This window comes from Eublepharis macularius, chromosome 7, assembly GCF_028583425.1.
Source record: "Eublepharis macularius isolate TG4126 chromosome 7, MPM_Emac_v1.0, whole genome shotgun sequence".
Taxonomy (NCBI): domain Eukaryota; kingdom Metazoa; phylum Chordata; class Lepidosauria; order Squamata; family Eublepharidae; genus Eublepharis; species Eublepharis macularius.
The window spans coordinates 64238751-64262079 of NC_072796.1; the positions used below are offsets into that span (position 1 = coordinate 64238751).

General features: G+C 39.6%; 1 protein-coding gene across 1 annotated transcript; it reads left to right on the forward strand.

Moving 5' to 3' along the window:
* The first annotated feature begins 102 nt into the window (after window positions 1-102).
* FAM210A (family with sequence similarity 210 member A) lies at window positions 103-21176 on the forward strand. Its single transcript, XM_054985446.1, has 4 exons — window positions 103-249; window positions 7780-8275; window positions 13493-13604; window positions 16318-21176. Exons 1-4 carry the CDS (start codon window positions 231-233, stop codon window positions 16615-16617), a joined length of 927 nt encoding a protein of 308 aa, XP_054841421.1. The 5' UTR covers window positions 103-230; the 3' UTR covers window positions 16618-21176.
* The last annotated feature ends 2153 nt before the right edge of the window (window positions 21177-23329 follow it).

Sequence of the window (23329 nt, forward strand, 5' to 3'; positions counted from 1 at the left end):
AGACGGGAGAAGAACCGTAAAATGGCCTGGAAGCTACTAGGACTACAAGTCCCAGAAGGACCGTCGAGGACCTTCTCACAGAGCGCATGCGTATGGCGCAGGTCTTCTCTGAGGGGGCGGGAGCAGAAAATGGTAGCCTGCTACTTCTTGGAGGGTCAGTGGAGGCGAACACGATAGGGAAGGAGCGCGGAGGGCCTAGAGTGCCTCTCGCTGCCCTGTGCTGCGGAGGAATGCAGGTCTCTTCGAAAGGTAGCCATTCTTTTCTCCGCGCTCGGTTTTCTATCCTCCAAGAAGCGCGGGGCGTTGGCCGAGGTTCTTCCCTCCGTATTTCGCCCTCACAACAACCTTGTGAGGTAGGGCTGTGTGAGAGAGGGGTTGGCTCAGGGTCTCTCCAGCCGGAATCAGCGGGCCGTGTGAAGGCTGCACTGTCCCTCCCAAGATACGGGTGAGGGTCCCTTGAGCCCTTATTTCGCCTCGCTCCATTGCCATGCGTGACGGGGAGGCTGCTGGTCTTTCCTCTTCCGTCCCGCTCGCAGGCTTGCGCTGTTTGCCAGAAAGCCCGGGGCGGGGGGCGGGGTGCAGTGTCTGTTGCTTTGATAGAGCTGGGGCTGCCACACCCGCTCATACGGCCCACTACTCTGGGCGAAGGAAACGGTTTATCGTTAACTTTAGTTCATTCATACTCAAAGAAACTTTAATAATCGTTTTAATATTCCAGTGATTGGTCCTACTCGCTTGTGGTAAGTGCTGTAGAAGAGGAAATTGATCTGAAGGTAATTTAGGACTTTAGGAAAACTTGTGTCTTCTTGTTTCGGGCGGGTTCTGTCGGAACCTGGTACCAACCCCTCATTCTTTTCTTCCCGCGTTAGCTTGCAGGCTGTTTCCTCCCAAGCAGCTGCAGGTGTTCTGCTTCCCTCATCCCGTTTGCGCCTTGCACAATACATGTGTTCAAAAACGCCTGTTGTCGGTAGCGTCTTAAAGCCGTGGGAGATGATGCATGCTTATCAGGGAGTATGCATGACTGGATAAAGTGAAATTTACGTTCAAGTAAATGTGACCTGGATAGTCCAGGAGAGCCTGATCTCGTCAGATCTCAGAAGCTTAAGCAGGGTTGGTTATTAATTGGATAGGAGACCTCCACCGAAGATTGCAGAGGCAGGCAATGGAGTCTCTTGCTAAGAAAACCCCACCAGGGACCCTGTAAGTCAACTATGACTTGAGCACAGGATTTCATTTTCAAATATGTTATATGCATAGAATGAAAGGGTGCCCTGTCTAATCCAGCAGAGTGCCCCATACTCTTTCATTGCTGTGCCTAGTTGTTTACGGTATCTGTCATTTCATAATTTCCTATGTGACCTGTAAGAGGGTTTTTTTTGTTTTTTAACTAGTAAACTATTTCCAAGTGTTTGAGGAAACTTTTTTCTCTGTATGGACTGGGAAAGGGAAATGCCATACTGACCAACAGTTTTGTCAGTCTTTGGCTCTGCCTTCTGATGTCATCCAAAAGGTGACCTTGGCCTGTGCACAAATAAGAATAAGAAAAGAGCTCCAGTGGCCTTGTTGAATATCAAAAAGATTTTTTTCCATTTTGTAGGTCTTTTGATTAATCTGGTTTCTTAGTTGCTGATTACTAGAAGATCTGTATGATATAAACAGTGAGTTATGATTTTGACACTGCTATTTTATGTATATGAGGTTGTAGGTTAATTTCAGTTCTGCAACAAAATCACAAAAGTTAACAAAAATATACAAAACAATTAAAGATATTTAAACTTAATTGTGTCTGCTTAACCAACCTATTTAACCTAGCCTATATAAGAAAGTCATAAAGCTGCTTTCTAAACATTCTGAAGGTTTGAACTTTTGTCTCTATAGGGAGGGAATTCTGAATTTGTTTAACAGTTACAGACATCTCTTACCTGTCATTGTTATTTGATCTTGGCGTGTAGTTGGCAGATTAATAGGGAAGCCTCTGGTGATTTTAGGAAATATAGTAATTTGAAGTGTTAAAGGTTGAAACATTAATCATGCCTGCAGATACTTAAGTACATAATACTGAGTTACTTATCTCAATTTAAGTTACATATTGTCTTCAAGGGCAGAATGTGTGGAAGGAATATGGTAGTTTCAGACTAGAGACTGTCAAGTTGTCAATGTTGGTTCATAGCTTTTGAGCAAACTGGAAATAGTCAAGACCATCTCATTGGATTAGGTTCGTGAGAGTCATTTCGCCTCCTGCCACAATTTGAGATTCTAGATGCAATTCTGAATATAGGATAATCCCAAATCAATTGACTTTAAGGGCCTGAGGAGCTGTATACCAACTATGAATACCCTTATTTTTCTTTTTGTGCCTATGAGATAATTCTGGTGTTCATTATCCAAGTCTGATCTGGATTTCATTTCAATCAGTTTGCAATCCAGCATGTCACCATGTATGTTCATGGAATGATAACTAATTGTAGGAACTGGGTTGGATGAAAAACAGCAGTGAAGCTGAGCATTAATCAGCATAGCAAAGTCCCCATGATCCTGTCTAACAACCTCATAGACACTGAACAGCAAAAGGGAACCTAAAAGGTATGGGCTAGATGGTGTGTTGTCCATCGTCATCCTCTGGGACTTCTCTTGCTCAAAATAAAACCACTTGAGAGTAGCCTTGTATTCAGGTTGAATCAGAGGCCAAGTGACCACAGATCTTAGGCAGTCTGGCATTCTGCCTTCTCTGATGCAGAAATAACCCTAGACAACAGGTTTTCCCAAACAGTTTTACAAGCAGTTGCCTTCCTGCCCTCAAGTAGGTTTTATTCTTTAGCAGGTTCTGTATTTACAAATGTGTCCTAAATTGCATATAAGACAATTACTGTGTAAGGATATATCCGTGGTTGAAGATTATAAAGATCTTGAAGGTTATAATGTTTTAATTCCACCCCATTATATATGTTAAAGCAACACAGTTTCAACATCTATTTGTCTGTCACTGTGCAGTAAAAAGTTAAAATAGTTGTGAAAACCTAACGAAATAAAGATTTAGAAAAATTACAAAATTATTCTTATGGTTATTTCATAATTCAAATTGCCATTCAGTACATATTAGTACACAGTCTTCATATACAGACCTATACATAAATTGCTAGTGCAAAACAATGATGGTATCGCCTATGACCAATTAATACTTCTAAAGTCCATAAGTTTTCTTAGAGTTTACTCAAAAAGTTCATAGGGTCAGAATTCAAGTATAGGTCCGAATACATGCAGGTTGGATTAGACCATCTGACAGGCAGACCGGTTCATTTGGGGGGGAGGTGTGGTCCCATTTCCGAGTCTTTTTCAAAGATCGTTATCTCACCGACGTAATTTTCCATATTCAAAAACTCCCATTCAAACTCCACTAGGGCAAACGTCAGATGCTGCTCCTGGGGAAGGCTGCCAGCTTTCACCTAGCTGGGATCAGGAGTGGAGCAGGTGGCAATGCATGCCCCCTGCCTTCACCCAGCCAGCTGGGATCAGGAGTGGAGCAGGTGACAATTCCGGGCCCTCTTCACCGAGCTGGGATCAGGAGTGGAGCAGGTGGCAATGCCCATCCCCTACCTTCACACAGCTTGGATCAGGAGTGGAGCAGGTGGCAATATCCATCCCCCACTTTCACCCAGCTGGTGATCAGGAGGGGAGCAGGTGGCAATGCCCGCCTGCCGTCCTCACCCAACTGGGATCAGGCGCAGAGCATAGAGGGGGCAGTGCCCGCCCCTCTTCACCCGGCCAGGATCAGGCAAGGTGAAGGTGACAATGCCCACCCCTTCACCCAGCCAGGATCAGGAGCGGAGCATGAGGCAATGCCCGCCCCCCTTCACCCGGTCTCGGTCAATTGCGAAGCAGGAGACAATGCCTGTCCCCCATTCAACCTGCCAGAATTAGGTGTGGAGCAAGTGGCAATGCCCCCCCCCACTTTACCCAGCTGGAATCAAGCGCAGAGTAGGAGGCAATGCCCGTCCTTTCTTCACCCAGCTGGGATCAGGAGCAGAGCAGGTGGCAGTGCCCACCTCCACTTCACCCAGCCGGGATGGGACATGGAGCATGCGGCAAGGCTCGCCCCTTCACTCAGCCGGGAGCAGGAGTGGAGCAGGAGGAAATGCCCACCCACTTGGCTGGAATCAGGTGCAGAGGAGGTGGCCATGCCTGCCCCCCTGCATCCGGCCAGGATCAGTGACAGAGGAGGAGGGAATGCCCGCCTGCCTGCCCTCCCTTTTCTAGAGCCCATTGTATTTTTCCCACAAAGGGCTTTGTTGCTAGTTAAAAATAAATGCTGGTAATCCTTCTAGGAGCAGATAATTAAGAATAACCTTTTTTAATCTGCAGGTGGCTTCTCATTGTTTTCTGTAATGGTGTATAGATGACATGTTTGCTTTTTTGAATAAGGTCTATCAGTTTATGATAAATAACTTTATTATTTTTAAATTACTACAGTAGCTCATTTGCTAAGCAGCTAGGCTATACAACATTGGGACTGAAACATATCTTTGTTTAGAAAAGGCAAATATAGTTTTAAATAGTATCCTAATATTATCTAGCTGCCTATTTGAATTTCAGTAGTAGTATAAGGTTTACATTGTAGAATTTCCTAGACATTGTGAACATAACATGACATTCACATCACAGTAGGAGTCAATAAGTCTGTAGAACAAATTTTCTGTTTTGTTGATATCTGATTACTTGTGAAAAGTGTTAAGAATAATAATGAACAAATCAGTTCTGATAAGTTGATACCTGATCTTTGGGGGTATGACTCATTTACACATTCCACTCACTGATTTTACTGATTGATTTGTTTTATATTTACTTTGTATATTATATTTTTAAAATATAAGTAATTATCATCAGCATATGCTGAATTGAAACTTCTTATTCTTGCCACTTTTGTTGAAATTCCCAGCTCTCTCTACTTCCTTTTTCTCACTCCTGCCCTGAAATCTGTTTCACACACAAGTAAGCTGGAAGAAATAGAAGAGTGGTTGTAACAGCAGAGGTTTTTAGCTCAGTTAGTGCTGGGCTTCACAGCTGGTGAAACTTAACAGTTGTCCAAGGAAGTACCTGTGCACATGTGTTTTAGACTTCATACATCAGTTTTCTTACTCTTTGCAGTGAAAACTGGTCAAGACTAAATACTTATCCTTGATTAGGACAGTTTAATCTCATAAAAAGCACGGTAGTAATGTACAGCCAAAACCTGAATTTTGTTTATGCCTTAGCCCATGAACAGAGAGCTTCTGGCTTAGTTTGTTACATAGATAGAAGGAAGTAATAGAAATGATAAAACAATTTAGCTGTGTTGAAAGGCATGGAAGCAACAAATACTTTTAAGATATGTCTTGGAAAACATATACAAGAGTAAGATTCTGGAATAGATGAGATACTGCTTTTATTGGAGGGAGGGTTGCTGTGCTTGGGTAGGAAATATTCCAGTAGCATGGAGTTCTTCTTTGGGTAAGAAAGAGAGAAATTTAATATATTCTTAGTTAATTAGAACGTTTATTATACCAATTGCTGTGCTGGGAAGATGCACTAGAGGGCATAACATAACTTCACATCTGCCCATATAGTTAATTATAAATAGCTGTATAAATCAGCTGCTTTTAAGCATCAACCAGTACAATGTAATTGATAAACAGAACGTATTGAAAGTAAGGACCAGTCTTCTACAGCCTCCAGCCTTCATCAAAAATATTCCTTGTAATGAAACTCTTCATGCAGCCCCAAAACTGTCACTGGAAGAGGTTATAATGGAAAATTTGGTGTGTGTATATAAAGCTTTCTGGTGTATTTGCAGGATCTTTCAATCTTGCAGCATTAAAAGTCCGGTAGACAGTTGCTGCTAGTGACAGCTGTTGAGATAAATATTTTTTTTCTGAACAAAGGCAATTTACACAAAAATTACTTAAACAGCAGGAAGAATGAGGAGTATGATCCTAAAGATGAAATTAGGATTATGCAAGATTGGGTCCATGTAGATGAAAGTGAGTAGGTAGCTTCAGCTGAGAAGCGGGTGTTGAGTAATAGATAGCCTTGGGCAGCCCACATTTTTGACAATCAGAATGAAAGCAATTGTATCTTATTTTAGAGCCAAACAACAAGGAATATTGGAGGTCTATGTTTGGATCACCAGAAAGAAGTTGTGGGGCACCTGCCCCATCACACTGTTTCATTAATTCTCCTAGGACTTAACATATCAGGGAGGGGGCATTTCCAGTCTGGGAAATGTTATGGAGAAGAGTTAATCCCCTTCCCCAGCAGTGTGGCCCCAGATAGCTTTCTCTCACACGTTCATGCCCCTGCCATTTGAAGCTCAACTACGCATCTGGAAATCTGTACATGGATCCCCAGCATCATGTATAGTTTGCACCTAAGAAGGTTCTTGGGAGGGCAGATGTTAAGAGTAATATTTGAATAGATGTAGAGATCTAACCTCTATAAGCTTTATGATTATCTGTTTTTACAAATTAATTTTCAAACTGAATTGCAACAGCCCGTGCGAATAAGCTTTTCCCCAGTTGCTCCTATTAGTACTGTTTTCAAAGATGCCTGTTGCTTGTGAAATCTCTGGGCAGCATACACCAGGCCAGGAAGTGTTTTCTTCATACCGTGGGAACCCTCAATATATGTGGAAAGTTCCTTTTAAAACTACTTGTCCCCCATCCTACCCCTGGAGAGTCTAAGGTCTATGCATACCTGCTTCTGGTGTACATTCGTAGGGCAGCAGAGAGCAGCCCTCAGGTATGAGCCCACAACCAGCAGAGCCTGGCAGTTAATGGGAGCCAAAAGTAAAAGGAGGGAAATAACCTATATTTTTCCTAACTCACCCAGCCCTCATGCCTACTCTGCAACTGTCATTTCCTCTCACTGGGTAAGGCTAACAAACACAATAATCCTGTCAGGCCAACCATTTTTATTCCCCACCCCCTCGAGTCATACTCAGTGCATATCAAGTCCAAGTGCAAATGTAGTGCATGTTAATCACCCACACTAGGATGCATGTTTTGATGTATACCCGTGCATAAGATGTGACTGTTTCCACCAGATCCATACTTACTGCTGCTGTTTGTGTTAATAAAGGGAGGTACAGGTGTAAGGATTTTCTAGTATCTGACAAAAATTGGAAGTTATAATGGCTAACAGGAACATATAGCCTTTTTTTTGTAATATATAAAGGAAAATTCAGTATAGAGTTGACAGCGTTTTTCTAAGATGTATTCAAGATTTAATTTTCCAAAAATACAGAAATATCAGCTCAGCTGTTAAGTCTTCTACTAATAAAACTAATCTCACATGTTATAGAATGAGTCAGACAACCTAATTACCGGCTGTGTTTTCTTGCATTTTTGAAAATGTGCACCAATGTGAAGTCTCCTTTTTTTAACCACAGATTTAACCTATATTCTACACAGTTTAGCAGTTCATTTCATTGTTTCTCAACCTTCAGTTATTAGGACTGGTTTCATTCAGTACCTCTGGCAGAGAAGGCAAGATCAACTACTTATACATTTCTGTGTCTGGAATTTGTTGCTTTAAGTGTTGCTAGGAAAATAATTTAAGTAGAAAGTACTCATTTTTCTTTAGCACTTGACTTTGCTAATGTTGTTAGGAAGCCTTCATTTTGCCAATAATCTCGCAATTTTGGAGAAGCTGGCTTCGTTCTTAGATTACACTGATAAATTCATGATAATAGCAATCTAGAAATATATCTTATTATGTCAACTCTTAACAATCTACCTGTTTTCATAGGAGCTGCATATAACAGTGTCTTCAATATGCTGTTGTCATCAATCAGAATGCAGAGATCGTTTCAGCTGGCATACAGCACATATTTGATACCTCATCGCACCTGTATATTTCAGCGCTTGAAAGGACAACCTTCCTTGCTTAATTCTAGACTCAAAATAGTATCCTTGGCTCTGCGCTCCCAACGCCAGTGTCTGCATGCATCTGCAACCATTTGTGTTTCCCAGGAAAAGGAATCTTTAGGGAAAGTATCATCCCAGCCAGAACACGCTCATCCTAAAGAACTAAAAAATGAAAGACATACCATACCAACAGCTAACTTAACCCAGGGAGTCCCTATAGAATCAAGTCCCATAGAGCTTGATCCTTTACAAGACAAGTCTATTAGTCTGGTGCAGAGATTCAAGAGAACTTTTAAACAGTACGGAAAAGTTCTGATTCCGGTGCATCTTTTGACTTCCAGCATATGGTTTGGAGCCTTTTATTATGCAGCTTTAAAGTAAGTGGTGAATTGTATAATATTTTATGCTTATCAAGGGAAACTTAACAAGAACACATATGCAGTATGGTTCATATTAAATATATGAAATTGAAATCTGTTTACTAAAATCTTAAGTCCTACAACAGTGTAATGAATTTAGAACATCAACATTAAAGTGTCTGTTCCATGTAGCAATTCAGTATTTTGATGGAGTATTATTCTCCTGAGAATGAAGCCATATACATTTGTACAGCTGCATTCTTGGGTCATCGTCTCCTACTAAACTGGGTAAAGCTCCCTTCATACTGATAGAATTATGTAAGAAAGTCCACTCAGAGTTTTCTCCCTTTTTTCAGTTTAAGATGCCAAGACCACAGCATCACCTTATGTCTTGCTTGTATTCTTTGTTCTTGATGAGGTCCTCTGTATGTGTTGCTTCTCTTGTGGTTCTTCTGGGTGGTCTTTTTTTATCTGACTGAAAAAATATGGGTTACAGAGCTTGCTGCCTTGCAATGAGGGGAGGAACGTAAATGTTGCAACAGTTTACTTCTAAATATGTATTTGTAACAGTTGCTTAAATTTTAATGTTGACTTCTTTCACGAATCAGCTAAATCTATTCCTGCATATATGAGTCATTTATGAGTGCTAAATATATAAATTCATTGCTTCCCTTTCCCTGGAGGACTAGATTCATTGCTTGGGACCCTGAAACACTCCCTGAAGGGCCTCATAGACTGTATTTTGCTGTACTCAACTGCTGGCATTAGCATTTTCTGGACACTTGTGGAAAAACTGGACAGTGTTGAGTATCAGTGGCCCAAATCATTCTTCATGCTTAATATAAGCAGCAGAAACTCTGCTATTTGCAGTAGATCACTGCACTAAATTGTTGAATTAAAAAAAAAAGTTAGTTGCTGCTTCAGTCAATCAAAATTTTGTTTCAATCCAGTTTTAAGTAACACACTTTTCTGAAGGAACATCTCAGATTATAGTAATGTCTTATTTTAGTTGCCATTTTAGTATTAGCTTTGTGTTCCTATTTGCTGTGTTTGAAATGGATGATATTGCTGATGATGGAGTAAATCACACAGGTCATGATATTTAACACATTAGTGCTATGATGATTACGAAATATAGTCTCTTTCCATAGTATAAGTTGCTGAAGCCACATTGTACTAATCTGTCATTCTTATATAAATGTTCATTTACATAGAAATAGGATTTGGGTAATATTGTTTCAACTTTAAAAGTACAAAAAGAGCTACTTTTTTAAAATGAAGCTTTTGGCTGCAAATTGTCCAGGTTAGCAATGTTACTGAATTTTATCAAAACATTGTCAGTTTGAAAATTCCAGTTTCTGTCGTGGCTTCTCCCCTTTCAGGATAACATTGCAGTCATCCCCTCTGCCCAGTTGTACTAATAAAAACCAGTAGAAACTACCATTAAAACTGATGCCTGCCTTTATATAAAAGTGGCTTGTAACAGAAATGCTATAAGACAGTGATGGCGAACCTTTTTGAGCTCGAGTGCCCAAACTGCAACACAAAACCAACTTATTCATTTCAAAGTGCCAACACTGCAATTAAACCTGAATACTGAGGTTTTAGTTAAGAAAAAACAACTCATACAGTTGTCCGAACTAATTAACATCTCTCTCTCTTTCTCTCTCTCTCTCTCACTCACTCACTCACTCACTCAGGAGCCACGAATGAAAGTAAAGCAAGTTAAATCAAAGCAGTTTGCCCTTCTTTACACCAGCAGCCCGGCTTGCAAGCACTCTCTCTCTCTCTCACTCACTCATGAGCTACGACTGAAAGTAAAGCAAGTTAAATCAAAGCAGTTTGCCCTTCTTTACACCAGCAGCCCGGCTTGCAAGCGCGCGCGCACACACACACACACACACTGTCTCTCTCCCCCCCTCCCCCACCCCCTTCCTCTCTCCCTCCCCTCCTTCCTTCCTGCCGGCGAGACGGGCAGCAGGGAGGCAGCCTTGAGGAAAAGGAATCACATGGGCAGGGCCAAAACCCATGTGATCTCTGCTCAGAGCATGCCATAGGTTCGCCATCACTGCTATAAGAGAACTAACAAAACAGGAAAACTAGCAAAGAAATAAGTGGCATGAAAATGGTCATAATGAATATGTACACAACTGAAACAATAAGCATATTCATGCATCCCTACTTCAGATATACTTGTACACAATCTGGCATTCTCCAAGTACTGTTTAGAATCACCAAGTGCTTGTGAAGAGTTCTGTGCAACAAATGGTACTCACATAATAAATGGTACTCAATAAATGGATGTTTTTCCAGCGTTGTATATACATTGTTCTGCTCAGTCATAGATGTTCCTGAGATTAGGACATAAATGGTTACTCTAAATGTTTGGATTTTCAGTTTCCAAGTTTACAGTTCAATCTTAAGTACACTTCCCAGAGAGCGAGCCCTATTGATTAGGCATGAGTGGGATTCTGAGTAGATCTGCTTAGAATTGCTTTCTGAGTTACTTAAGAATATCTTAAGTCTATATAAAGTTTCATGATCAAATGTATTGCTTCAGTAATTTTCTCACTTCCAAAACTGGGCCTATATATAATTTGTTTATAGTTCAAAATGAACGTTCCTGAATGTATTCAATGGCCAAATACGGTAGCTAAAAGCAACTAACTTTCACTTAGTCTAAAATATCTGGAGGTGAGTGTTTTACTTGGTTCTATGTAAAGCAAAATGTTAAATGGCTTGGGAGCTTTATTACTCCAAGAAGTGATAAATTTAGAATGACATTTGGATACATAGCTCCTAGAAAGGGCACTTAATGCCAGTTGGTTCTAGTAACTAAAACAAACATAATACCTTGTGATGTCAAAAGGTTCATACTTCTAACTACAAATTATCATTGTTCTATGTCTTCTGTTAAAGACATGCAATCCAGAAATCAGCTTTTACTTAAATCTAACAAGTGTCCAATTCTTGGTTTGAGCAGAGTTCATACCTAGTTATTCTAATCATCCACACTTTTTAAAAGTTTGTAACCAAACATTAGCTATTACAGGCCAGGATTCAGAATCATCCATCTACAAGCAGATTTTCCTAACATTTAGTACTTTCAACAAAAATTCCAGCTCCTAAGTAATTTAAACCAGATAATCACAAAGAAACATGAAATAAGCATAGGACTTGCAGGATAAGTCACTAAACATAAACAGACTGCAACTTGTAGTCCAGTCCTTCAGCAGCTTACAAAATGATTTTTATAAAAATTTCCAAATTAAAACCAAGACAACAACTCCCCCCCTTAAAAAGATGTCTCCCCCCTTAAAAGATGAGGGACCTCTTGAGGACCAACAAGGGGCATCTCATTTTCACCTCCCCCACTGTTTGTTTTTCCTAAAAGCCCCCATAGCCTCTCCCCTTTTCCTGCTTTCTTCTGTTCTTCCCCCTCCTCTCACAAACCTAATTGTGTCTGCATCCCACCTCTTCAGCTTTCCCTTCTTCCCTCACCTTGGCAGCTTCTTCCTCGGAGAATTTTGGCTGCATTGTGCAGTCCTGGCTGCGTTGCTCAGTGTCAGCTACCACACTAGAACCAGTTACATGCAGGGATTTACGGAGGGCACCTCATTTCCCCTATGTTCTCATCCTGACGCTATTTCCTCTTTCTCTTCTCCAGGCAACTCCTATATATTCACCTTTCCCTATTTTTTTCTTTCCTTCCAACTCACCAATCTACCTGCCTTTTAACTGCCCTCCATCTCTAACTATATTATTTACTTTATTTAGACCCCTCTTTTCTCCACAATGGGGATCATTCTCCATTTTGTCAAAGGCTTTCACGGCCGGAGAACGATGGTTGTTGTGGGTTTTCCGGGCTGTATTGCCGTGGTCTTGGCATTGTAGTTCCTGACGTTTCGCCAGCAGCTGTGGCTGGCATCTTCAGAGGTATAGCACCAAAAGACAGAGATCTGGGACACTGGGAGATCTCTGTCTTTTGGTGCTACACCTCTGAAGATGCCAGCCACAGCTGCTGGCGAAACGTCAGGAACTACAATGCCAAGACCACGGCAATACAGCCTGGAAAACCCACAACAACCATCGTTCTCCATTTTATCCTTACAACAACACTAAGTAGGTGAGGTTGAGTGCTTGTTACTGGCCCAAGGTCACCCAGCCAGCTTCCATGGCAGAGTGGGTCTCCTAGATCCTAATTTAAAACTCTGTCCACTATACCACACTGGCTTTTGTGGGGTGACTGCTGTTTAACAGTAGAGAGCAGCTGGGCCTGGGTGAGTCCTGCAAATTATGTGGTATCAAGTTGCCCAATGCTGCCAGGCCTGGCCCCAATAAGTCCTCCCTTAAAGGCCAAAACAGCCTTGACATAGGCCTTGCCCCTTGTTTTTGCCTTTTTCTATCAGCACTGTGTAGTTGCCTAGCAATGGCCGCTGAGGGCATTTACTTCTTAAAGCCACTATTGGAGGGGGCTTACCCTCTTTTTTTTTTTTTAAAGATTTCAGATTTTTCTGCAAACCTGGAACAGTTTCATGTTTGTCGAAATATCTGTCCTGTCTGCTCATGGCTCCAGTATCCTCAGATTTGGCACTATTTTGTAACAAGAATAAAAATGAATATTTTAAATGCCTTGAGACTCCTGTTTAATTTTTGCTGCAACAAGCTAATATTGCTACCTTCTGAAATCATCCAATGATTTTACTTCATTAGCTTTGATAAAATTAGGATATCATAAAAATAAAAGGATAGCATTTCCTATTTCAGAATTAAATTGTGATGTTAAAGGCATGTCCTGGTGTCCAGCAAGTCTATTTGCTAAAGAATTTATTGTAGCAGAAAAAATGAGTTGGTCTCTTACTCCTTGCAAATGCAGCTCTTCAGTTTTCTTTATTTCCTTTCTTGTCTTTGAGATCAGTTAGGAAAGTGCAAGCAGTAATGGTGAAATGCCATCAAGGTTCTGTTACTTTAGACTAGTTGTATAAGTTATTAACTGTTTTAAAGCAATACTTTTGTACTTACAGTTTGCTGAATAATCTTCTTTCCAACTCTATATAATGGTATTCATGACTTCAGTCAAGTTTTGAGAGATAGCATGATTGATTACATTGTAGTTTTTTGGATTTTTTTTACTTATGTTAACTAGATATTTCTCTTATGCATGGCTCTCTTACCAAAAGAAACGTTTATAAGAATGCAAGTAATCTGTTCATTTTACTTTATCTTTTCTTTCAGAGGAGTAAATGTTGTCCCTTTCCTCGAATTCATAGGACTGCCTGAAGGCATTGTAAATATACTAAAGCATTCTCAGAGTGGAAATGCATTAACTGCATATGCAATGTACAAGGTAAGTAATGAAAGAGTGGGGAGTTTAATAACTCTTACCTCCCCCTTCCCCAATAAAAATGGGTGCGTAATGGGATAGTGAAGTGACCACAACCCATCAGTTATCCTTCCAGTCTGTTATTAGGACTGGAGCACTGGAATTCAGTTAAAGATCACTGCCACACATAAATGTACTCGCAATAGACCTATTAAAAGGGCTGAGAATAAAGTAATAATAATGACAGGTCCTAATCTAGATGTTGGCAAAGGAAGACAAAAATGGGGAGGCACTGGTATTTAACAGTCTGACAAGTGAAGGGGTAATGATGCTCAGGTAAACGTATTCCAGTTGCTGAGAAGCTGAAGATACCAGAAGAGTAAAAGACTGTTCTAAGAGACAGAATGCAGCTTTGAAATGCTGTTCTCTTTCCAAGACATGCTTCAGGGTGTAAATGAGGAAACTCCTGTAAGCGTTTGAGGGAATTAGAAGAGGGAATATTTTTGACAATCCCACAATAACTATGCTGCAAGTGCCAGATGAATATTATTGCTAATAGTACGAAGATATTACTCTTCTGCTGCTATCTTCAGACACTTTTAATATTTTTGCTGTCCATTCTTTTGTTTTCTCAATAGTTAGGAGCACCACAGTTGATGGACTTCATTCTCTCCTTCCCATTGAAAGCCTTACTCAAGATGAAATGCCTGTTACAGGAACAGCCATCTCTTTAAGCACTGAAGAACCTTTATTTTTGTTCTTCAGTACTTTGAAGCAACTGAACTGCTTTAATTGCTTTATGCCTTAGTGAAATTTGTTATTTTTCTGTCTTGCATATGACACATCAGGGTCGCTTTTTATTCTTCCTTGTGATTCTTTGACTTGCCTTTCTAACATCATCCACTGGCTAACCTATTACAGATATTTCTGGGCTTGAACTCTTCAGCCTAGGGCTACAGCATTTGCTAAGCATTTTCCAGTAAGGGCCTATTATGTAAAATGAGAGGTTATTCTGATGTGAGAAGCAGACTGCATTTCCAAGGAGATCTAAACTGCCAAACCATCAGCCTTCATTGAAGTAGGAATTAGTATATGTCCTCCCACTTATTTCCTGATGATATGTCATTATGTGGAACTCAAAACTGGGAACAAAGATTTAGGTAGGAGGAGAGAGCAAGTAATACAGGGTATAAAATTAGAAAGGACAATCAAAAGCATTTAAAGGTCTTATTTAGTCCTTGCACAGGCATAATTGCCTTTTTGGTTTGCAAATAAATTCTAAAAACTTTTCTCCAGTCACTAGCTCTTCAAAAATCACTTTGGCTGAAATTGCATTGAATCATCTAGGCATGCTGCGTAGTACTGGATTACAAAGACAGGATTGCTTTTTGGTCATCTAAAACTTTTGGTGCAGCAAAAATTGTGTATTGTTAAGTACTGAACAGTAGCACTGTGTGGTCAGTAACGTGCTGTGCGCTGTGGATGTTGCTGTAAGTCACTGATTAGATGAGACAGAAAGCAAGAGAGATCACCATTTTTACTACATAAGGTTTCTGTCCAAAATTCATTCCAGGAAATTTGAATTTTTATTAGTATTCCCCCAATACCACCTTTCTGTATAAAGGTTCAAGATAGCTTATGAAAATAGTCATCGAAGGACGCTATCCAATACCACTGTAAATCAAAAAGAATCTGAAGCTTTCAAGAGAGCTCTGTCTAGAGAGTAACCTGCTAGCACCTGAATGCCATCTCTCTGGCTGCGCAGAGCTTATCAACAGCATTTTCCCCATTTACTATGGATTCAATTTCAGCTCATTAGTCTTCATCCAGCCTGTTACCAGCTTGTGTTCAGCACCACTTTATTGCAGCCTCATGCAGTAAAAGGGCTTGATGTGAAGGCAGCTGTGATGGTAGCATCTAAAGAATGTGGTAAAAAAATGTTTTGTCTGAAGTGCAGTCCTGTCTTTAAAACTTCTGCAGCCACAAAGTTGTGTGGTATTGCTTGACCCAGCCGTGGTCTTGTACTAATGATGCTTTAGTAACCCAGGGTTCACTGACGATTTTTTTAAAGCTTGTTGTGATTTGCAGCCCTGTTTCTTGGTTCCTTTATGCCAGCAACTATTGCTGATTCAGCAGCGTCTTCCTTCTGATGTATGAGTGAGCTGTGTTAACAAGGGCAGCTGTGAGCGGGTTGAGGATTGACTGCACATGTGCGCGCACACACATTATTTTAGCAACTGAAAGGTTTCTTGAAACCCAGTAGAGCTGAAGGCTCATTTTCCAACCAGGGGCAGACTGGCCATTTAGCTTACAGGGAAATTTCCCTGGGAGCAGTTGTCCTCGAGAGCAAGACTGGCCCAAGATCACCAGGCAAATTTTATGGCCGAGTAGGGATTCAAACCTGGGTGTCCTAGATTCCAGTCCAACCACAGTAACCATTACATCATGCCTGCTGGTGGCTTGCAGCAGGAAGTGCTGGGTGAACTAAAGCCCATTGTTGGCACCACTGAGCCAAGTGGCTCCTACAGCACTGGCTTGTAGTGCCACAGGGTCTGCTTATCTTGACTTGCTCCAGCAATCATGTTAACTTCCTAGTCTACCCCTATTTCCCACTTTTTTTAGCAGCAACTACAATACATTACCTCCTTTTTTCCTGAGTGTTAAAAGCTGTAGTTGTTGTTTTTGAGGATTTTTGCTGTTGCTAAGCGTTTGCTTTCTTTCCTTTCCTGTTGGCAAGATTGCAACTCCAGCCAGATACACAGTGACCTTAGGTGGAACGTCCATCACTGTGAAGTACCTGCGTAAGCACGGCTACATGTCCACACCACCTCCAGTCAAGGAATACATTCAGGACCGAATGGAAGAAACAAAAGAGCGTCTTTCAGGGAAGATGGAAGAAACCAGAGACATGATAAGTGAGAAAATGGAAGAAACAAAGGAACGGTTAACTGGGAAAATGGAAGAAACAAAGGAGAGAATAACAGAAAAGATACAGGAAACCAAAGAAAAAGTTTCATTTATAAAAAAGAAAGAATAGGATCGGAGGGATGGTAGACAAAAGAACTGATGCATTTTAAACCCTTGGCAGACTTGGAATATATACTATTGCTGCTTCTGTTTCTGCTTTGTTAATTATTTTGATTGACTAGAAAGTGCCAGTTATGTATAAACTCAAGACTATTATTTAATGCTTACATCCACCTCCAGAAATTACTAAATAGTTCCTTTGGATTGAAAATTGAAAATACAACATCAGTGGACTTCTTCACAGCCAGGTGTTCTTGGGTCTGCTTAGTTGATGGCCGTCAACACTGGATCCCTAGGGAGACATTTTAAAAAGTTATCTAAACACCCTTTCTTGCCGTCATGATCCACCAGATCAAAGACAAACAAACAGAATGGTTGGGGCATGTGAATAATGTAGTTTTTGTAGATGGTATCAGTGTTCTGAATTAATCTTAACACTGTAGCAAAATCAGGAAACTATAAGAAATATATTCCTCTATGCTGCTTTTTATTATTAAAGGTTGACTTAAAATGGAGTGTTAGAATGAGCAAAACTGTACTGCTCTTAATTACGTATTTATAATGTAGAATGGGTATTGATTCTTCCAAGATTTGCCTGAAATGAATGTTGAATTTCATACCAATGATAAAAGTTTTTGAAAGGAAATAGACTATTGTATGCTTATAGAATATATGTTTACAATTCTATAGCACAAAGGGTAAATGCTGCTACCCTTTACATGGAAGAATCCTATATTTCTACTAGAGAGTAAACAAGCTTTGCTATACTGTTATGTGCTTTAGTTCAATGTAGACAAAGCAAAAAGGATCTTGATGTTGGTTGTTAGTAGTCCCTGACCAGACCAGCACCTATCAATTTAAATTTGCTGTGACAAAAAATGCCTGCAGTAAAGTAATGGTAGGAACACTATACCAAAGGAAGAGAATAAACACCAGTCTATCAACACAGCCTAGTGTTCATGTATCAGTGTTTTATTGCAGTCATAGAAAGGCCATCTTATAATTCAGCTAGTTAAAACCTGCATGGGAAAAGTAGAAAGCATAGTATTAGTCATCTTCCTGATTTGCTTCTGTCACTCTATTCAAGTTACATCACCTCTGCCACTGCAGTTCATTTCATAAAGATTTTCTTTCAGAGACTGGACGAAAGTTTTTAGTATGTTGATGGGGATACAGGATTGGAATGCAAGTCCAGTGTTTAAAATGTGCCCTCCCAGCTCTTAGCAAAACTTGCTTAGGAAAATATGTGGCTTGTTTTCTTTGTGGTAAAGTCCAGTACAAAAATAGTTTCCATCAAGCCATCCTATCAAACAGTACTGTTGAGAGCTTGAAATGAGAGCTGTGCACAATATTATAGTATAACTGAACATTAACTTTCAGTCTGCAGTTCTTTAAAGGTTTTAGAATGCCAATGGCCCCTGTGTAGACATCTTACAAGTAGGTACATTTTTTTACCAGAGTATGCTTCCTGTGGTGGCAGAGACCTTGCTCTCTTTTGCATGTGCAATCTTATTGTTGCTGAACCTGTGTGTCCCTGATTGTGTGTTTTGACCTTCAGGGCTATAATCTTACACTGGTGGTGGTGCTTCATCTCCGGCTTCACATCCTTATATTGCTGCATTACTAATAAGTCCTCACAGAGTACCTAATTAGTCTATATGAAGTACACTCTTTCTAGGGTAGCTTGTTCATGTATGATCCTGGAATGGGGTAAGGAAGCCTTATCACTCATTCTATAATGATGTGGGCTAAAAGATGTAAAATGGTTATTTGTATCTCTCCAGTGTCAAGCTCTTGTGTTTTATTTAAGAGATTTACTAGATGAGATAGAAGAAAACCTGTTTCTTTTCTCTCCTTCATCTTGATGTATGAAAGGATGTGGGAGAAAAAGACCGTAGTCCTGCTTGATTAGAGACAAATTTGACACCAGAATCTGCTGCCACTTTCAAGGAGCTTTGCTGGCTGAGCTAGTCTGGTGTCTTTCCTGGTTGATGGAGAGAACAAGAATTTTGGTCCTTTTGTTCCTCTTCATACGCATTTTACAGATGAAGGTAGGAATCACAATATGAAAATCAATCTGACTATATATATTAAAAATCATTACTTGACTTCCTCTTTAAAAAACCCTAATTTTTATTTTATTAGGGCCTTGATCCCTTTATTCAATTAGTTAGCTAGATAAACATCCTTGGAGATGACATGCTGTGCTGTTGTCATGCATGAAAGGGAAAATGAGATGATGGGCTCCTGGTACATTTTGGGACATGCCACTGGCTTTATAGGCAACCTGAAAAAATACAGAAAAATAAGAGGACTGGGTTGGGGAGTTCAGCCTTGCTTTTTCTTTTTTTAAAGCCTTAGTGACACCATTGTTAATTTTTACAACTGATCCAAAGTTGTTTAATATTAAAGTACTGACAAGTACTCTTGGACCTTTTGTTTTCTCAAAAGGAGCACAGGAGAGTTACCTTGCCAAACAATAATTGTCCAAGTGTTCTCTTTCCACAGGGTTTATTTTAGCTGTTATTTTACTTATACATAAAAGTTAACCAACAGTGTAGAATTGTCCTGATATGGGGGCAGGGGAGTGGTGTGTGGATTGCAGCTAAGGAGGCAATAAAAGCATTGCAGCAGCTTCCTCTGTTTTTCCTCCGTACGTACAAGCTAGTTTCACAAAAAGTATTTATTTAAGGTGCTACAGTTTGTTGACCTCATTGTTCAGCTGGCAATGACGAGTTTAAAATGATAGTTGATAATGGGGGAGCTGGTAATAGGGGAAGTGTGTCAAACTGAAAATTGGGAGCAGTCCTTCATGTGCTATTGCAACTGCACAATATTCATTTCAGAGGGATCTTCCCTGGAGCCCTCTACAGCCATGTTGAATGAATGGCAGCACTGAACAGAAATATTGGGTGGGTCAATGTGCTATTTCAACCACTGTCATTCCTAAGTCATTTGCTTTTTCCTATCCCCTGAAACACGAGTTCGGTGGAATTAATGTTGCAAACACCATAATTTGGATTAAAGTACTCATGCCACATCATTATCATCAGGGTTTTTTTATAGCAACAGCTAAGGAGGGTCTGTTAGCAGTATACTGAAGGAATAAAAGGAACTTAAAGCTTAATAACAAGTTTCTACAAATATATATATGCAAATTATATATTTGGAATTATTGTACTTGACAAAATTGAAAGCACTGTGTAAATTTTAAAGCAATTGTGTAACCTCCCAAATCATTTTTACCTTAACTGTTTCATATCCCTGTTGTGGCAGTAATTGTACTGAGACTTTTGTTGGATATTACTGCAACTGTGCCCAAAGCATAAACATTACTGTTCTGAAAATGTGTATCTGTGTAATAAATAAGATACTGCACCAGACCCATTGCACAAGTATTCCACCATATTTCTGCTTTCTTGTTAAATATCAGTTCCTTATTTTCTTTATCCTTGTTTCCCCCTGCCCCTCTAGCCATGAAAAACAAGCGATGGTTGAGACAGCCATTATGACACTAAGGGTCTCTGTGAGCACTTGGCCAGAGTGGCTTCTCTGCCCTTGTACTCTCTGAGGTGCAAGAATGGAGTTTGGACTATATAGATCATTTGGGAAAGAAGCTACTGGATAGGGAATCCTGCTTTGTGGCAAAGCCCAGATGTTGATGGCCTTTGGCTTTCTTTAGCTCTGTGTTATTAATGTTAACATAAAGGTACAAATTAGTAACAATATTTCTCCAGATTAACCTCAACAGATTTTTTAAAATATGGATTATACTGCTTCCTTTTAAAACAAAAATGATCCTTTACAAAGAGCTTTTTTGATCATGTGATGTACTTTTTCTGTTGTTGATTATTACATTGTTGATGTGACTAGAGCTGGGGTTTTTCTCCCCTTGTGGATGTTTGAAACAAGGGCATCCACTGATGGGCTGGATCCTGTAGGCTTTTTGACTGGTGCAAGGAGGAGCAGCACCTTTCTGATTCTTGAAAAGGTTATGACAAAAATTGTGGAACCCAAAGCTATGGAGAATAGGGCTGCAATGAGGATGGAAATAAGACAAGATCAAACCTCGTTGTGCCAGCAGAAAAAGCCGATGGAATCTAATCCAATGAAATGTTCCACAAAGGAAAAGATCATACATGATTCTAGAATTTGAGTTCAAAAGTTGTCAAGACCATTTTGGAGTCCAAACAGAATTCCCTAACAAATACGAAATCCATCTGTACTCCTTCACCTTAATTAAGGCACAGCAAGCAGCTGGAGCCACTAGCCAGAATCCTTTGGTGGCACTAAGACTTTGGCATTGTTTCTGGAACAAATACCAATGCACTTGCTATAAACAAACAAGCAGCTTGGTAACAAAGGGATCATTTCAGACTTCCAATGGGTCCAGTTTCTTAATTTGACAATTTTTTAACAAGAATATTCTCGAGGAATTGTACATTTCAATCAATTCATTACATACAAGGACTTCTATTGTATATTTTTGTTCTTTGCACCAGTGTCCAAAGAATTCACATTTCAGAAGCAACTTGCATACAATGATCTAATAAAATATATTACTTTATACCTCTTCTGTGTCTCTTGGTTTGTGGAATCAGCATACCTATACCATCCAGATGAAGGGAATCACATTTTGCTTGTATATCCCTTGTTGCAGGAGAAGGTGCATAGTCCATAATCAAGTACATACTTTGGCTGGCTGAATAATTAGCTGTCCTAGCTTGTAGAGTACAATCCAAGATTGGGATTGTGTAAATTGTATTTTTTCTTGATGCAGTCTTGAAAAGTACATCCCACAGCTTGGGATGTACACTAAAAAAATGGTATTTTGGGGATTTGGGTAGTGGAAAGGCTGTAAATACCAATATTCCTGATATTTGCATCCCACTATTGATTGGGATTCTGGACAGATCTGGGAGAAAAATTGGACTGTATAAACCAAATCACACACCCCTACTCGGAGCCTCAACACTTCTGACAAATACTGTACTCTTCTAAGACAGAAACTATACATGACACACAATGTGTAGGTTTCCCTGTCACCAGTTTTGTATTTCAGGTGGCCCCAAACTATTTAACGTGATGGAGAGAAGAGAAAGTGGTGAGTTTTGCCTGTTGTGTAATTTTTTGCCTGCCAGGTGCCAAATCAACTTTTACCACAGATACGTAATCCTTGGGTTTAGTTGTATTGAGCTATATCATCAGTCCCCAGTGTGGTTCCAAGGGGTGCTGTGGCTCGCCCCAATGTGTTTCCATGTGCCTCCTTGCTTCTTTCTCAAAGCAAAGGCAACATTGGCTAAGGACTAGAGACAATGAATGCTTGCCTTTTTGGCGACAGTCTTTTAAAGCTTGACATTTTAAATGTATTTTCCCAAACATGATGTGCATAGAATTACAGCTGTCCAGATTATCTCCATTCTCCAAGCACCTAGGACAATAAATACACTTAATTGTTGCATCTAGTTTTATTTGCACTTGGAGCTTACATGGGATAAACCTCAAACATTTAACCTAAACTTGCATCTGGCCTATCTTACTCTATAATAGTAATTTATTATCTATCCTGTGTCTTGCTATAACAATAAGGGGGTTGAATGTAAGCACAGAATCTACATCCAATAGAATCTTGATTTTCGATGACCTGTTTTCATATTGGCCTGTATGTGTTGTTCCCCTTCTATGAATTTTGTGTCAGTTTTGTTTAATACTTGAGTCTTTTGATTGTATGCAACCACTTTGGACTTTATAAAAATCAATCTCACCTTTCTCATAACTTTTTTGGTCAATCATAATAATAATTGCAGAATTTTAATTAACCCTAGCAACTATATAGCTATTCTGATAAGGATGATTCAGTAAGGAGAAAGAACATGTCTTGATTGTACAAGCTTCTGAGGCAATCTGTTACATTAAATTTGTTTCTCAGTTCAATTAATTGATTAATCATAGGACAGCAAGTGTACATTAATATAAAGTAGGATTTTTAAAAAAAATCAAGAGATTGTAATTTGTTGGTGGGGGGGAACTAGAAATTTTTCTAAAAGACAATTATAGTATATCTTTAGTATGTCTCGTGATGTGCGCGTGTTAAAGAGGATAAACAATATATAGTGCCTGGATCTGCCTACTACAATACAATATGAGAAACATTCATACAAAGGGAAACCAATAGCTAATTATTTTCATTATTGCTAACTACTATTCTTTGGTAACTGCTTACAACTCATTTTAAGACATATCCAGGATTGCTTTTTTTCAGTAAAAGTCTCATTTTGGTTACATCAAACAATAAATGCCTCAAACTCTTTCAGTTATTATGATATGGGAATCGGTTTTAGAAGAACAAAGTAACAAGAACAAAATTAGAACAGGTAAAGTATGGGAATTTATTTTCCAAACTCACTATTTGCTCAAATATAGATGAAATTAGGGGTAAAATGACCTGCACTGGACCAATATCGTAAATAGGTATACCCATAATAGATCCTCCTTTTCCTATAGGCCAGTAGATATCTTTTAATAAGCAGCTCTTTTCAGCATGGCTGTGAAACACTAATGTGAATATTCTGAGCACTGGCTGTGAATTTTTTTTTTTGCCATTTGGGAATTTGTGTGTGAATTAAAGGAACCAAAAAGATTGCTTATAGCCAACAAAGAGGTTCTGCTGACTCTTTGAGTATGTAAAGATTTTCCAGTGAACTTCTGAACAGCTATATCCC